This window comes from Triticum dicoccoides, chromosome 1A (genome assembly GCF_002162155.2).
Source record: "Triticum dicoccoides isolate Atlit2015 ecotype Zavitan chromosome 1A, WEW_v2.0, whole genome shotgun sequence".
NCBI lineage: Eukaryota > Viridiplantae > Streptophyta > Magnoliopsida > Poales > Poaceae > Triticum > Triticum dicoccoides.
In genome coordinates, this window is record NC_041380.1 from 454,586,568 (window position 1) to 454,603,194 (window position 16,627).

The window sequence follows — 16,627 nt, forward strand, 5'->3', positions numbered from 1 at the left end:
TATTGATTCGATTTACCAATCAAAAATGACCCCTAAAAATATAGGAAGACGTTGAAGACATTGGTGGTTCGCGAAGACATACGTGTCGAAGATAATGACACGTGAAGACATTTGCTTTTAGACAATGGAGTGCGAAGACATAGTTTCTTTCGTAGTTTCATTTTCTTCTTTCTTGAGTTATAGGAACCACCGAACTGTCAAGTGGGGTCCAAGTGAACAAAGTCAGAAAACTGACGTGATGCTCAACCCAAATCCGATGTTTTCAAGCGAAGACAAATGAGAGGAAATCTTATCCTGAGTTGGATGAGTCAGCTTGGCTTGCAGCCCAAGTCAAGCTGTCGCGTGTGTTTGACCGTTGGACACGTGTCGGTTCCCCAATGACCAAGGGTCATTTCGGACAAATCATGTCGGGTTATCCCTTGGCTATAAATAGCCACCCCCTTCCACCATAAATTGGTGGCTGCTCAGAGTTAGTACACGGCTTTTGTCGTTTGAGAGCAACTCACCTCCAAAGCCTTTGAGAGAGAATCCTTGCGAGGACAAAACCCAAAACACCCAAAGCCCAAAGAGTGTTCGGCATCACTGAAGTCTTTCTGTTTTGCGTGATCTGAAGACTTATTACACTTGAAGACTGTGATCTTCCAGTCGGTTAGGCGCCGCGTTATGAGGATCCAAGAGTCATTGTGGATCGCCGGTGAACGAAGTCTGTGAAATGTTTAAAGTTTATCTTGAAGACTTACCCGAGGGATTGGACGAGGACTAAGTGACCTTAGCTCAAGAGGAATAAGGTGAAGACGTGGTCTTCTTAGTTCAATCTCAGCCTCCCTAACCAGACATATAGTTGTCACAGCTGCTGAAACTAATCTACCAAATTCTTGTCTTCTTCGGGCAACTGGCTCTATCACTTCACCTCTTACCTTTCTGTTTAACTTCGTGAAGTCATTGTTTGTCTGCTCTGGTTGAATACTTGTATGAAAACATTCACTCTGATTGCATATTTAGCTTCACACTGTCTTCCTATTTTGATCTGTTCTACCTAGCTACTACTTGTCCTCATGCTTTCTCAGTACTATACCTTGACTGTTACATTGCTAGTGTAGCTTACCTTCCGTTGTATTTTGTTTAGGCTTTGTTTCAACTGCCCGACTTCAAAGGCATTGTCTGTTTCGAAGTCTTTCATAACAATCACCTATTCACCCCCCACTGTAGAGAAGAGAAGAGCGCCACCGGCAAGAAGGGTAGGAGGGTGACCTTGCTTTGACACCATCAATCTTCGTCTTTCCTGGGAATCTTTTCATTCATGCCGTCACTTTTGTGGTTGTTTCAATGCTGGTTTCAATCATACGAGTACCAGAATCACTCAAATCATTGAGAGGAGTACACGTGTTTTTTAGGGAAAAGTACACGTGTTAATGTCATATAAAACATAATCCGGATTGCCAGGTATTAGCAAATTATTACATCAACCGAACTTGCCCTACTACGCCTACAAAGAGATTCCAGTCATACATAAACACAGCAAAATCTTGTTAGTACACTGTTTCGCACCGAAGTGCAGGTCACATTCGATATCTTCATACTATGTTGGAAGCAGTTACTACCCAACCAATCTGTGTCCGGCCTTTCAGAGGCGACTACAACCTACCTTCATATTAGCTGTTCAGCGATATGAAACGCTAGAAATATATACGTACAACAGGAACAGGATGAACCGGGTACGGGGTACCCAACCTTTTTCGTTGGTCCGCAATGAGACAATTCGTCAACCATTGCAGTGCACCCAAAGGCACGACGGCGCAGCTCCTTCATCCTCCCTGTACTAAAACCAGAACAACTGGATATCCTTCAGTAAAAAACAGTTGGGTATCCTAATTGGTTCTTTAGTCCAAGTATGGCCTTGAAGACAAAGAAGACCGATCCAGAACCAATTCTCTATCATTCCAATCCAAACCAACAGCAGCTTGTGAGGTACTTCAAGCTGTTGAAAACAATATTCACTCAAAAGTTTGCAATATAGAGCGAAGTTGTAAGCCTGTAAACCCTGATAAAAGATAGCAACAGAGTGGAGAAACTACCTGCAGGAATGGAACCGTCATCACCACCATATGTGCTTGCATAACCTTAAGCACCATATCTCTTCAAAACTTTGCTTAGTGCTGGCATCACATTATATGCTTGATAGGACCTTCTAAGTTCAATGATTGAGCCCACCTGAATGATCATTATAATACAGGCCAAAATTAGTATCTAATGCCCATTACTGAATAAAAAACACACTGTTAAATCTAATGTAGCAGCTCACAATCAGAGGCTCAGTGGTAGAAATTCTGCAAGGCTTAGTTTGATCAAATGTAATGCTTCAAGGTTCTGACATATTGTTAGGTCTGTAGCTAACTATATGGTACCTGTCAGCTAGACCCCAATTTTTATTTTATTTTGAGCTGAGCTATACCCCAGTTTTGGGAGTTGCTTTATGTATCACTGAAAAACGCCCAGTTTCATCAAAGGCCACTGAAAAACACTATCCATTGTATATGACTCACTTCCATAATCTCTTCATTCTTTTCTTTCCCTGTTAGCTGGGTGGGTGTTATGACTTCTGTCAAGTAAGTAAAGTGACCATTGTCTCCTGGTTTAGCAGTGTTGCTGCTGCGTTTGCCACTTAAGGAGTGCTAGTCCACTGCCACCATGGGTGCCTTACAGAGGTGAAGCCTCACATACAGGAAGCCATGGGGGAGCACTGAACCAGACAAGGCCTATTAGTTGTTTATCATGGCCAATTAGGCAGTTATAAGTGAAAATACTGACATCTATTTACCCCTTAATGGAAGTACACAAACATCACACTAATGGTGGTGGCAAATAGTGAAGTTTCGGAAGTGGGTTGGTATAGAATGAATTGGGAATCTTCCAGTGGCATATGATAAACTGGTAGTAATTCAGTAGCATATAAACAATTATCTGTTTTCAGAAAATAAGCTTCAGGACACAGCAGAAGTGTCCCAATTTCTAGAGGATGAAAAATCAATGTTGGTGGATGGAACTATACTCATTTAACAAAAACACCACATGCATTAAATATTGTTATTTTGAATTAAGAAGAGAGGAACATGCATTATTTTTTTTCTACCAAAGGCAGCAAAACAAACAGCAAAATAGTTAGTGGGTGGCATCTATATAGTTATATATGGTAGCACACAACATGACATCATTAGTATTGTAAAACTGCAAATCATCTGAAATCCCTGCAAGCACTTCAGCAAGTTTGATTTCATTAAATTTGAAGTCCTCTAGAATTTAGAATTTTAGATCCAGCTACCTAGATCTGATTCAGCTCCATTATATCTACACAATCTATGTTTACAAAATAGGCAATAGCTGATGAAGTCAACATAAACTTGCAAATCACAACTATATTTTTTCGAGATATCAATAATGAAGAATTTGTTTGAGATGAACTCACAATAATCAAGACTGATGTGAAACCTATAGAAAACCCCTCATTTATTTGTCTGAGATATCTGTCAAGTAATAACGAGGAAGTTGCCAGCAAGCTCAGTAGTAGACCTCCTACAAGGGATAGATATAGACAAAATGAAATGTGCGCAGGAGGTAAAACCAACGAAAAGTTTCACCATGTGAACCTACCCCAGAAACGTGTCGATGTTTGTATCTTTGTAAGATAATCCACTGTTGCTCTTCCAGGTTTTATCTTTGGCACTCTGGCACTCATCTTATTCAGGTAGTCAGATATCTCTTTTGGCAAGTTGGCCTGCGGTGCATGGTATGTAGATTAAGGTACCATTTCGTTAGCGCATGTACAAATGGAAGTGTGCCTCAGAATCTAAAATAAGGATATCATGCTCCTAAAAAATGTAAAAAACAAGCATCCACTACTAATTTATAAGAGTTAAGATTGAAGATCATAAGAATTTGTGAAAATTGATAAAAGTAACATCCTAAATGCTACAGTATGGTAGTACTTGGTTCCATATATACTAATAGCAAGCAACTATTATAGAACAGCAGGCAACTATAACAGTAATACAACATCATGACAACAAGATAATCAAGGTATAGGTTTATCCTGGGAAACAAAATGCACTAGTATTCAATCTTCACAAGCACGAAGCAGGTGCACGCAGAGAAGGCAAATTTTAATGTTTAGCATAACTTTAGGTGTTAGTACAAAGGTATTCATAGCAGCCAAAAGAAAAATAATTCTTGGCTGTCTCAAGAGGGTGCACATTATAGCAGCCCAAAGCTAACTAGACAGAAACATGAACCCTGTTGCGAGAGTCTTTACCTTTTAGTTTAGAAGTCCATACCAATACATTAGTGTGACATGATGCATAACTGTATTTTGTGAAAAATAGAAATGAAAAAAGTATATTCATAATTTTCACGCACTTGTGTGTGTTGTAGTGTTGGCAGGTTATTTTTTGTTGTTTTGGTGAAACAACATTGGTCACTTTGTTCCTTCCATCATTTGAAAAGTTCAAGCTAGCAATGACTAAACCCTTCCCGGACTATAATATATTTAGAACTGACAGTTTAGTTGTGTGTGCTTTCTATAATTGTTAAGCCAGTTTCCACAATAGCACTTCAAGGTAGGAATGCCACTCGTTAACTGCTTACTGTTATTCAGGATGTTGGTTAAAAACGAGTTATGAAGATTAAAACAAACTTACAATGTCAAAAATGTTGAAGACGAAGACGAAAAATGCATAGGTCAAATAATAAATCCAAGGACTACCACCAACTGAAGTCATTGGATTCAAAATTTCCTTCAAATTTTCCCAAAATGGCGAACGAAAAATGCTGCAGAAAATCCACATCAGAATTGAAGGAAAAGTGAACATGCATACACACGGAAACAATGGATTACCTGGCCATAATGCTTGGAAAAGCAAGTAAGTATGAGGTTGTAAGCAAAGGCTGCATCCCTGTTGGGTTTATATTGAAGGGGATATATGGCTCAACCTCTGTAACTGGGGAGTTTTCATTCCTACAAAAGAATGGGAAAGGGAAATAGAAGGGAAATTATAAGGTTTCTAAAAACATAAATCTACTATCAGCAAAAATTTCGTTCGATGAACAGGTGATGGTAACCATCAAGTAATTTCTGTTGGTCAAAATGCATCCAGCCATTTCTGTTGGTAACCATCATTGTAAAGCTAAACAGTTGGTAGAAGAGTACAACAAAAATGTATAGACGCTAAAAGTACACCGAAGAAGCACTGTGGTTTTCTGAGTGATGTAAAATATTTCTTATTAAGAAAGTTTGTAATAGAAGTAACTCCGCCTATGTTGTCTCAACATAGCCGGTCCCGAAGCCCGGGTAAAGGAGGAGGGTTGTGATAGGCTTGGCGAGCCAACGTAAAAACTCAGCCACTCTTATGGAGATGAAACCCAAAAGATTTTCGTTGGGGCGTAACCCTCTCAGCGACGCGCCACATCGGAACCCGGGTGTGGTGGAAAATGGGCAAGGGCCGGGCCGTCACCCCCCAGGTGGCGCGCCGTATCTTGATCCGGATACGGTGGCAGGTGAGCGAGGATCGGGTCGTGGCATCCTTAGTGGCGCGCTACATCGGCGCCCGGATGTAGTGGAAAATGAGCAAGGGTCTTCGCATTTGACTCGACGAGTGCGAAGGGTAAGGAAGCTAGCCGAGCCTAGGAGGATTCGCTTAGGTAGCTGGAACGTAGGGTCTCTGACAGGGAAGCTTCGGGAGCTAGTTGATGCAGCGGTGAGGAGAGGTGTTGATATCCTTTGCGTCCAAGAAACCAAATGGAGAGGACAAAAGGCGAAGGATACCGGCTTCAAGCTGTGGTACACGGGGACGGCTGCAAACAGAAATGGCGTAGGCATCTTGATCAACAAGAGCCTCAAGTATGGAGTGGTAGATGTCAAGAGACGTGGGGACCGGATTATCCTGGTCAAGCTGGTAGTTGAGGACTTGGTTCTCAATGTTATCAGCGCTTATGCCTCGCAAGTAGGCCACAATGAGAACACCAAGAGGGAGTTCTAGGAAGGCCTAGAAGACATGGTTAGGAGTGTACCGATTGGTGAGAAGCTCTTCATAGGAAGAGACCTCAATGGCCACGTGGGTACATCTAACACAGGTTTTGAGGGGGCGCATGGGGGCTTTGGCTATAGCATCAGGAATCAAGTAGGAGAAGATGTCTTAAGCTTTGCTCTAGCCTACAACATGATTGTAGCTAACACCCTCTTTAGAAAGAGAGAATCACATCTGGTGACTTTTAGTAGTGGCCAACACTCTAGCCAGATTGATTTCATCCTCTCGAGAAGAGAAGATAGGCGTGCGTGCCTAGACTGTAAGGTGATACCTAGAGAGAGTGTTGTACCCCAGCATAAGCTGGTGGTTGCTGACTTCCGCTTTCGGATTCGTGTATAGCGGGATAAGCGTGCCAAAGTCGCTAGAACGAAGTGGTGGAAGCTCAAGGGGCAGGTAGCTCAGGCGTTCAAGGAGAGGGTCATTAAGGAGGGCCCTTGGGAGGAAGGAGGGGATGCGGACAATGTGTGGATGAAGATGGCGACTTGCATTCGTAAGGTGGCCTCGGAGGAGTTTGGAGTGTCCAGGGGAAGGAGAAGCGAAGATAAGGATACCTGGTGGTGGAATGATGATGTCCAGAAGGCGATTAAAGAGAAGAAATATTGCTTCAAACGCCTATACCTGGATAGGAGTGCAGACAACATAGAGAAGTACAAGATGGCGAAGAAGGCTGCAAAGCGAGCTGTTGGTGAAGCAGGGGGTCGGACATATGAGGACCTCTACCAACGGTTAGGCACGAAGGAAGGCGAAAGGGACATCTATAAGATGGCCAAGATCCGAGAGAGGAAGACGAGGGATATTGGCCAAGTCAAATGCATCAAGGACGGAGCAGGCCAACTCTTGGTGAAGGACGAGGAGATTAAGCATAGATGGTGGCGGGAGTACTTCGACAAGCTGTTCAATGGGGAGAATGAGAGTTCTACCATTGAACTGGACGAGTCCTTTCATGAGACCAGCATGCGTTTTGTGCGGCGAATCCAGGAGTCTGATGTCAAGGAGGCTTTAACAAGGATGTAAGGAGGCAAGGCGATGGGCCCTGATTGTATCCCCATTGAGGTGTGGAAAGGTCTCAGGGAAATAGCGATAGTATGGCTAACCAAGCTTTTCAACCTCATTTTTCGGGCAAACAAGATGCAAGAATGGAGACGGAGTATATTAGTACCAATCTTCAAGAACAAGGGAGATGTTCAGAGTTGTACTAATTACCGTGGAATTAAGCTAATGAGCCATATAATGAAGCTATGAGAGAGTGTCATTGAGCACCGCTTAAGAAGAATGACAAGCGTGACCAAAAATCAGTTTGGTTTCATGCCTGGGAGGTCGACCATGGAAGCCATTTTCTTGGTACGACAACTTATGGAGAGATATAGGGAGCAAAAGAAGGACTTGCATATGGTGTTCATTGACTTGGAGAAGGCCTATGATAAGATAGCGCGGAATGTCATGTGGTGGGCCTTGGAGAAACACAAAGTCCCAGCAAAGTACATTACCCTCATCAAGGACATGTACGATAATGTTGTGACAAGTGTTTGAACAAGTGATGTCGACACTGATGACTTCCCGATTAAGATAGGACTGCATCAAGGGTCAGCTTTGGGCCCTTATCTTTTTGCATTGGTGATGAATGAGGTCACAAGGGATATCCAAGGAATATCCCATGGTGTATGCTCTTTGCGGATGATGTGGTGCTAGTTGACGATAGTCGGATGGGGGTAAATAGGAAGTTAGAGTTATGGAGACAAAACCTTGGAATCGAAAGGGTTTAGGCTTAGTAGAACTAAAACCGAGTACATGATGTGCGGTTTCAGTACTACTAGGTGTGAGGAGGAGGTTAGCCTTGATGGCGAGGTGGTACCCCATAAGGACACCTTTCGGTATTTGGGGTCAATGCTGCAGGAGGATGGGGGTATTGATGAAGATGTGAACCATCGAATCAAAGCCGGATGGATGAAGTGGCGCCAAGCTTCTGGCATTCTCTATGACAAGAGAGTGCCACAAAAGCTAAAAGGCAAGTTCTACAGGATGGCGGTTCGGCCTGCAATGTTGTATGGCGCTGAGTGTTGGCAGACTAAAAGGCGACATGTTCAACAGTTAGGTGTGGCGGAGATGCGTATGTTGAGATGGATGTGTGGCCACACGAGGAAGGATCGAGTCCGGAATGATGATATACGAGATAGAGTTGGGGTAGCACCAATTGAAGAGAAGCTTGTCCAACATCGTCTGAGATGGTTTGGGCATATTCAACGCAGGCCTCCAGAAGCTCTAGTGCATAGCGGGCGGCTAAAGCGTGCGGAGAATGTCAAGAGAGGGCGGGGTAGACCGAATTTGACATGGGAGGAGTCCGTTAAGAGAGACCTGAAGGATTGGAGTATCACCAAAGAGCTAGCTATGGACAGGGGTGCGTGGAAGCTTGCAATCCACGTGCCAGAGCCATGAGTTGGTTGCGAGATCTTATGGGTTTCACCTCTAGCCTACCCCAACTTGTTTGGGACTAAAGGCTTTGTTGTTGTTGTTGTTGTTGTTGTAAAGTTTGTAATAGAAGTAGCTTCCTTGCCTCCGTAAACAACTGACAGTTAAGGCCAAAAAAAAAAGCTCCTGGCAAAACATTTCTTTGACCTGGACCGTAGTACAACAGACTAACTTAAGAATTCAGCTTAGCCTAGGCAACGACATGATGAGAGGTGACGGCAGTCATGAGCTAAATGCCGCGTATGCGTATCCTAAGATCAGTATATGATGTAAGCAATGCAACCCTTTTTTTAATAAATACAATTATAAGCAAATCTTTATACATCAATGCAACCCTTTTTTAATAAATACAATTATAAGCAAAGCATGCTAACTTAATAAGTAACAGGTAACCATTTCCATCTTGCGCACATAATATTCTAGTCTCTAGTGTGACATAATAATTTTTGCAAGTTCGAAAGAAAGTGCAGCGTTAAGCAACATAAGAAAAAACTAATAGGTAACCATTTTGCAGATAATGTTCCAAAGTTAGCTGAGAGTTTTTGCGAAGTTATTGTCTTATTGCCGCAAATAACAGCATTCAAAATTGTGCTTCAACAAAAATTAATGCAGAATCAAACTACTTTATTACCCTGCAATAGAAGCCAACTTGAATCCATAGTACTGAAGCTTTATCTTCCTACATCCTTCAGTCACCAACACTGCCCCCATGGTAACCATCATAAAGATCCCAGCTACTCCCAAGATGTAGGGCCAAGATGTGCACACATTTCCTGCTCCGAAAGGCAAGTTCAATTGTTCAAATAAGAGAAAACAATATGAAACAGAACCGTCACACTATCAGTTACTGCATATTCTACTATACAAACTGACACAAATGTTCAACTGAAGCACTTTGTGTTATAAACACGATGTTGACATAAAACATGTCAAGATTAAATAGGCACTAACCGTTCACAGCACACATGATACTGGATGAGCTACAATATGTTATGTTGAGCTAAGGAGATAGATCTGATGGCGTAGTTAGAAAAGATAGTGTCACTGCCAAGATATCACAAAAGAGGCAATATGGCAACATTCCCTACAATTTAAGTGCAAGTTTCAACATAAGATTTTCCTAAGCTTAATTAATTAAAACACAACCAAAAGAATAAATTGAGGGAATTCTTTAATTTATTCCAGTAATCTTGGCAGAATATATGATAATTTGATCTACCAAGGAATATTAGAATTTAATAAGGTTTCAGCCGTGATTTTTTGTTGCCAGTATGAAAGGCAGCCCCAAAATAAGCAAGAAAAAAGGGCACGTAAAAGTAACAAATACAGTCCAGCAATATACAAATCACTGTCTCTAAGGTTTATAACTTGCGCGGAAGACTCAATTAATAAATGAAACATATAAACAAACATTTAGCAAGTTAGGAGGGATTACCTGAAAATTGAGTTAGCATCTTGTGTAGTGTATTTGTGTAACCAGTCAATATTCCAACACAGATAATCAAAGATGAGCCATGCCCTGTACGGCAAAATACACAAGAAGCAGTAAGCATGAAATTGCTAGCCAATAACAAGATATGCACTGCTATTTGATGATAATAAACATGGTAAAGTTTTACCTCACCACATCATCCACATAAACATTTCCAGAAATGATTTCGCATATGTTATTTTTCAAGTCAGGAGGAAATACTCATTGATTTTCATATATAGCGAAATCCTACTCATTGCACAGTTGAGTAATCAGCACATGAACTAGAACAGAGCAAATCCCAATTCAAAATCACTATTTTATTTTTCTCGGCAACAGCAGTACCAGCAGTTACATTGGTTGGGACCCAAATAAGTTAGGAAAAATGAAACAAAGTGTGGAATTATTTCTGTCATGAACAGACGCTCCCATACAAAAAAAATGACCAAAATGGGAAGCTCTTCCACAACATGAGTATGCCTTTTTTCCGTTAGACATACTGTTAGGGATAAATATCACAGAAAGTAGACCGACTGCGACGGTTTGAAGAACAGACCCACGCTAGGGTGGAAAGAAACTAGAGTAGAGAGAGAGAGAGAGAGATTTCAGGACTGGGTCTCATTGATAATTCTTACTACATCCAACTTGCGGGCCTTCTCATCCCTAAATAGGAAGATACCTAGCAAGCAATCTAATTGAGCATGCTAGTACTAGATAACAGATGCCATACAATCATTTCCCATCGTGTTTACCTCAAACATAACAACCTAGCATCAGCACTAACTTTTGTTGACATTCCATTGGACTATTGGTACTGTACCAAAGGCCGCAGGACCACATAACATGCTGACCGCAGCTGCCAGATTGCAACACCTAAACTGCTGCTGCTGCTGTTGCACATAGACTGCCCAAAAGGATGTATCTATTCAGCCTATACAGTAGAGGTTCAGTTTATTTGGTGCAAACAGTATGCAGAACAAAAATATCTCATTCAGACGAAAACAACAATCAAATGGTCAGAACTTAAGGATACAATGCATAGATATGTACTCCCTCCATTCACAAATATAAAATGTTCTAACTTTTCTGTGAATCGGATGTATATAGACATGTTTTAGTGTGTTTGTTCACTCATTTCAGTCCGTATGTAGTCCATATCCAAAACATCTTAGATTTGTGAATGGAGGGAATACTATACTAGTAATATGAAAAATGTGACTCAAAACAGACTCTTATGAATAACCATTCAAGACTTCCAAAGGGCACCATGTACATGACAGAATGTTGAATAGTACTACAACATAATAACACAAAAGAGTCAACTCATGCAGCAAATGGCGCTAAAACAAAATATGAACGAAATGAAAGTACTACCAAAGCCAGATTCCGTTATGGTGTCACAGATCCAAGTCGTTGACATTGCACCGAGGACAAGCAGAAAGCTTGTTAATATGACATGCTTAACCCTGAGACAGATGAAAGCAAAATAAATAGAGCAACAGAGAGAACAGAAAAGCATCCCTCCAGGTCAATCAAATTATGACAACTTATAATGTCTCATCACTCTACAAATGAGTCAGGGCATGCCGTAAATGAAATGATAAGTTATATGCAAACTCTGATAAAAGCATACATTTGTGCTAGTTCTAATTTTAAAGTGCCTCCATCTTCCATCAATGGATGGCAAAAGAAAAGGAAAAACCAAAGGAAGAAGCATGAGGTGGCCAATGGTGGAGCACTTCAGCAAGCTTGCCAGATACGAGCAAAACAGAAGTCAAAGTATTAATATCATATACGCAAAAAAGGTAATTTACCTGTAACTTGCTGCATATATGGAGTACTGCAGCGAATAGCATGACACAGTACAAGCAGCCACAATTGCAAAACCCAGTGATAGCCACCATCTGAACATCAAGATGGAGGAGCTCAAACTAGATGAAGATATAGAAAATGGAACAGTTCCCAAAAGAAATTCAATCTCGCTGTTAAAGATAGGCAACTAAACACACATATAGCTTTTGATCTTCTCATGCCCGTCTAATCCTTCCTTGCGAATCTTTTCAAGTGATGGAAGAACATGGCAAAGAACCTAAAACAGACACAAGTTGTTATTGTAATAGTAGTATAAAGGGTTGTTATATCTTGGAATGAAAATTGTCTTCAGCTAGTACAGTCAAAAGACACTCTGAAGCTATCCAAGTACACTTTTAAGTGGCTTGATTGTCATAGTTACAACTACTGGTGGTTGTTTGTAAGGATTCTGGTTTTCTGTAAATGGAAAACTAAGGTCTAGGAGACATTCCAGCTTCCTTTGTCCCCCCCAAAAAGGGAACATCTTGCTTGTGCCACTAGCCACAGCTTAAATCTCAATTTCACGCTCTTCTTTTCAGACTTGCCACTGTTGCAATCACACTGTTGCCTGAATACATGATATTCTCTTTTTGGCCTAGACAGCCCAAAATTAAGACCAAAACGCCCCCAGTTGTATGACAATAGACCTCATTTTATTGCTCCATTGTGCTAAGGGTATGTTTGGAACTTCGGATGGTCACCAAAGCTCACGCTGGCAAAATTTTGGCCTCTTTGTTTGGAGGGTTGCCAGTGTTTTGCCATGGCAATGGCTCTTTGCCCACTCTAGTTCATTTTTCTTGCCAATGTTGACACCAACTCATGGGCAACCAAAAGCTTAATAAATTTTTTGGCTAGCCAAATATTTGGTAGGGCAAGCTTGGGCAAGAACCAAACATATGCAGCTTCTCTCTGCTACTTGACCTTATCTTATGTGCAGCTGTAATGGTGTGTACTAAAGGCAAAAAAAGTTGAAATTATGCTCTGTATGGATGAAATGGAGCCTAACAGATACAAAAACCTGAACTTTTGTTATGTTCGGAATTTTAAGTGTGGATTTGGTTATCGTCCATGGCATGTTGAGGTCAGGTGCATAAAACCCTTTGGTCGTGTTCATTTTGGTTGCGACAATAAACTTCTTTGCCACTGCATAACATATGTCGCAAATTATCTTTGGCTGGGGATTCAGGCCTTGAGGGTTTAAGGGGGATTAACAGCTGGCTGCCGCTTCTGTCCATGTCGTCCCACATGTGTTATGTGGGCATTTGCGGCAACCCACAAAGCGGCACCGTCTAGTATGTATGCTATGTGTTCCAGCAAAGTATGCTAGATTGGACACACAGTAACTTTCTCCTAATTGAAATCAGTCGATTAACAAACAGAGATACGCATAGTTAAGCTCACTATGCCAGGATAGAGACGGTAATTGATGGGGACGCTCATGTATCAATAAATCAATTTCGGTACTTCTTAAGACCAGTCTAGATGTTGCATATGAACATGAATCAATCGGGGTGACGCACATCATCAACAGATGATGTCACAATAAGAGTGGAGAGAGGCTGATGTGTTCATGCTTGTGTTCAGATTTGACTTCAATGTCGAAGCTGCAGCATGCAATGGGTCGATTCGGCTGTTCGTACAGACCACGCGGAACAAGTGGCCTTAGTTGTGACCGAGCGGGTTGATCCACAAGTTCCGCATCTGTTGTGCGTTAACCTGCAGTCATCCATGTACCATCTTATGTGGGATGGCTGGATGGTTCATGCGGCACTGGCCCGCTCCCACTTGGGACCTTAAAGTGGGGTTAATGGGATCTGAACCTAGTTGAACCCCAAAATATGTCAGGTTCTAACTCTTGAACAAGCAAAACAAACCAGCTCTGATGAAACGGTAATTGGTAGGGATGCATGAATGTAAATTCAAACAACAGTGTAACGGCAATAGTGAGTAGGCAAAAAAGAAAACGATACATATGAGATTTCTGATGTGGCTAATGACATTGGAGTATTGCTATCAGAAAACAAAAGCACGTGACAGGACAAAGGAAGAGAGTATCTAACCTGCATTACAATCGACGCTGAGATCTGATGACTGATTCCCAGCTGGAAAAACGACAGCTTCAGTTCAGAAGCAAAATCAACGAGGTCATCTGCATAGATGAAGGCGCATTGCAAAGTGCAATTTAAGACATTTGCTAAAATCCCGTGACATGCCTACACGCTTCAGCACGTGTGCAGGTAGCAGGAAGGGATAATCCGGAGGGGACAGTAGTACCTGCAGGGAGCGGGGCGAAGCTGAGATAGGAGTCGGGGATGAGGCGGCGGTCGAACCCGGGAAGCGGGACGAAGTAGCCTACGCGGCTGAGCACGATGAGCACGGCCGTGACGGCAAGCCGCCGCCGGATTTCGCTGCGGAAGAAGGCCTCCGCCGCGCCCTCCGCCACGGCCCCGAGCCGCGCCAGGTCCAGGAACCTGTTCCGGAACCCGGGCGCCTTCTTCCCGCCCGCGCCACCCTCACGCGCCGGCTCGGCGGGGGATGCGGCGTACGACGAAGCCCTAGGGGCGAGGAGGAGGCGGCGAGGCGGGGGGAGCGTGCGAACGAGGAGGTGGCACTGGTTGGCGCGGAGAGATGGGTGCTTGGGAGCGAGGTGAGGTGGCGGGAGGGGGAGCGCGCACCGGGGTGGGAGCGGGAGCGAGAGCGCGAGGGAGGAGGACATGGCGGTGGTGGCCGGCGAACGAGCCTCCGCCTCGTCGCGCGGCCGCAATCCGCAGGGACGGGAGAGGTTTGGGAAAGCCAACGATGCAGACTCGCTAACAACTACGGAGCGGTCGTTCGGTCGCTGGACTTACACGGCGACTCTGCCCGAACCCCGAGTCGCCGGCCTCCCTCGGTTGCTCCTACATTCCTTTTTTTTTTCTTTTTTTTTTCTCTTTTTTCTTGAACATCCTTTTCCTTTTTCCTTTTTATGAATATATGAATATACTCTCCGCTCTTTATCCAATCGGCAAAGGCATATTAGATTACAACACACAATCCAGAAAGTCGGGGATTACATCATAGTTGTGTACAATGTTATCAATGTCCAAAACTTCTCTCGCAATGCGATGAGCTGCCTCATTCGTTTGCCTATGAACATGTAAAAGGTTAAACCCTGAAAATAAGAAACTACCTCTCTAATTTCATGGAGCACTTGACAGGCACTCGAACGTTTTAAACCAATCATTTCAGAGTGTATAGACCTCCTGACAACCAGCCTCCATGCGTATCTTTAATATTCTTTTATCGTGTGCAAATAGCACTGCATCTCAACATGCAAGTATCTTATCGGTGAGATGGGCTAGAAACTAGAATACCATCGTATCTCGCTCCTGCCGCTGCCACAAAGGTTCCAGAGTAGTCTTTGCCAATAAAGTCAATTCCCCCTCGCCATCGGCCTAAATCGGTTGCTCCATCAGCATTGATCTCAAACCACCCAGCTTTCGACGGTTTCCACTTTACCTGCACCACACCTTCTTGTGTTATTTCAGGTGCCGGTACCTCAAGGGCACGCACAATATCATCGATGATGATCATCGATTTGTGCGGCGGCCACTGCTCTTCACCGTGCGCGAACTTATTTTTCGAATGCCAAATTGCCCACATTACCATGATCGTGATTGCCTCGTCATGCTTGGGATCATCTTTACATCCAGCATATCTTTTGACCATGTGTACGGGTGTAGTTTGGATGCTTTTGATGTTGAACTGAACCAGGGCAGCCTCCCAAAAACGTCTCGCATGATCACATGACAATAGGCTATGATAAGGACTCTCCTGCTCATGACAACACATCAGGCAGTGAGCCTAGGTCTTAATATGTCACCAGTTTAATTCTCCAAAGCAGGGTAGCATATTATTGACCACCCTCAACCAAAAGACTCTGATCCTTGGTAAGACATTTACAATGGGTTTGGTTATTGCTCAGGTAATGTAATGGGTTTCGTATCATGAAGCACTGCTTTTGATCTCTTTTTACCATATACGAGCTTTGTTTGGTTCGTGAGGTTGGGTTCGGTTTCCTAATCAGTTGTCGTTCGGTTGTTTTCAACTCTGCGAAGCGGTGTATCAAAATGCACTGTTACCGAAGACGTAATACCCGAACCAAACGTCATCTACGATTGTTTAAAGCATAGGAATCGAAAACCGAGCGACCGAACCAAACGTGTCGTTAGTTTTCATGGGGCTTTCCAAACAACAATATCATCACATGAGTTGCCCACTGGAAACTTTTCTTGCATACGACCGTCCATGACTTCTCTGTACGTCGATCGTACTGAAAAGATGTCATTCTTCCCCCATGCACATGCCCATATATCCTCCTTGGCTCCTCTTGATCTCGGCATATTAAGGATAGCATCAGTATCAGGCACAAGGAAAGTCTCCCTTATATATTCAATGTTTCATTATCCTATTTCTTCCTGGATCAAATCAGTCACAAGTTGAAATGAATTTTCCTTAAGCCTCCCATCGGTTTCATGGTGTTGGTCCCAACAATCCAAATACTTCTTCTTTCAAGTCGTCCCCAATTCGCCTAACAAGACCTTTCTAAAGCATGTTTCTCGCACTGATGATAGTTCACCATGTTGGTGAACCGTTTGGAACTCCCCATGTGGGTAATAGTGCCCCTTCAGTACACGCACGCATAAGCTTTGCGTTAAGCTTTGCGTGTTGTCCAAGAGTTGCCATGCCTGCATAGCTAACATGGCATCATTGAATAGTTCTA

The 16,627-nt window shown here is 42.9% G+C and overlaps 1 protein-coding gene across 2 annotated transcripts; it reads right to left on the reverse strand.

Moving 5' to 3' along the window:
- Window positions 1-1,409: 1,409 nt before the first annotated feature.
- Window positions 1,410-14,669, reverse strand: LOC119278362 (preprotein translocase subunit SCY2, chloroplastic-like). 2 transcript variants are annotated; one of them, XM_037559720.1, is made up of 13 exons: window positions 14,140-14,669; window positions 13,926-14,014; window positions 12,024-12,103; window positions 11,829-11,918; window positions 11,389-11,480; window positions 9,979-10,062; window positions 9,175-9,316; window positions 4,889-5,008; window positions 4,692-4,821; window positions 3,649-3,772; window positions 3,464-3,570; window positions 2,076-2,211; window positions 1,410-1,978 (listed from the first exon to the last, which is right to left on the reverse strand). In XM_037559720.1, the coding sequence occupies exons 1-12, from the start codon at window positions 14,579-14,581 to the stop codon at window positions 2,122-2,124; spliced, it is 1,590 nt and encodes a 529-aa protein (XP_037415617.1). In that variant the 5' UTR covers window positions 14,582-14,669; the 3' UTR covers window positions 1,410-1,978; window positions 2,076-2,121. The 2 variants fall into 2 exon arrangements, with proteins under 2 accessions (XP_037415617.1, XP_037415622.1); XM_037559725.1 differs by lacking the exon at window positions 1,410-1,978 and adding an exon at window positions 2,032-2,041.
- Between the last annotated feature and the right edge of the window lie 1,958 nt (window positions 14,670-16,627).

Excerpts from the sequence above, each read along its gene's own strand:
- LOC119278362 (XM_037559720.1), bottom strand. The coding sequence starts at position 14,581 with ATGTCCTCCTCCCTCGCGCTCTCGCTCCCGCTCCCACCCCGGTGCGCG. Across the intron at positions 5,009-9,174 it reads AAGTTGGCTTCTATTGCAGG|GAATGAAAACTCCCCAGTTA; the intron begins GTAATAAAGTAG and ends ATTCTTTTGTAG. Across the intron at positions 3,773-4,691 it reads TCTTCAACATTTTTGACATT|GCCAACTTGCCAAAAGAGAT; the intron begins GTAAGTTTGTTT and ends CATGCACCGCAG.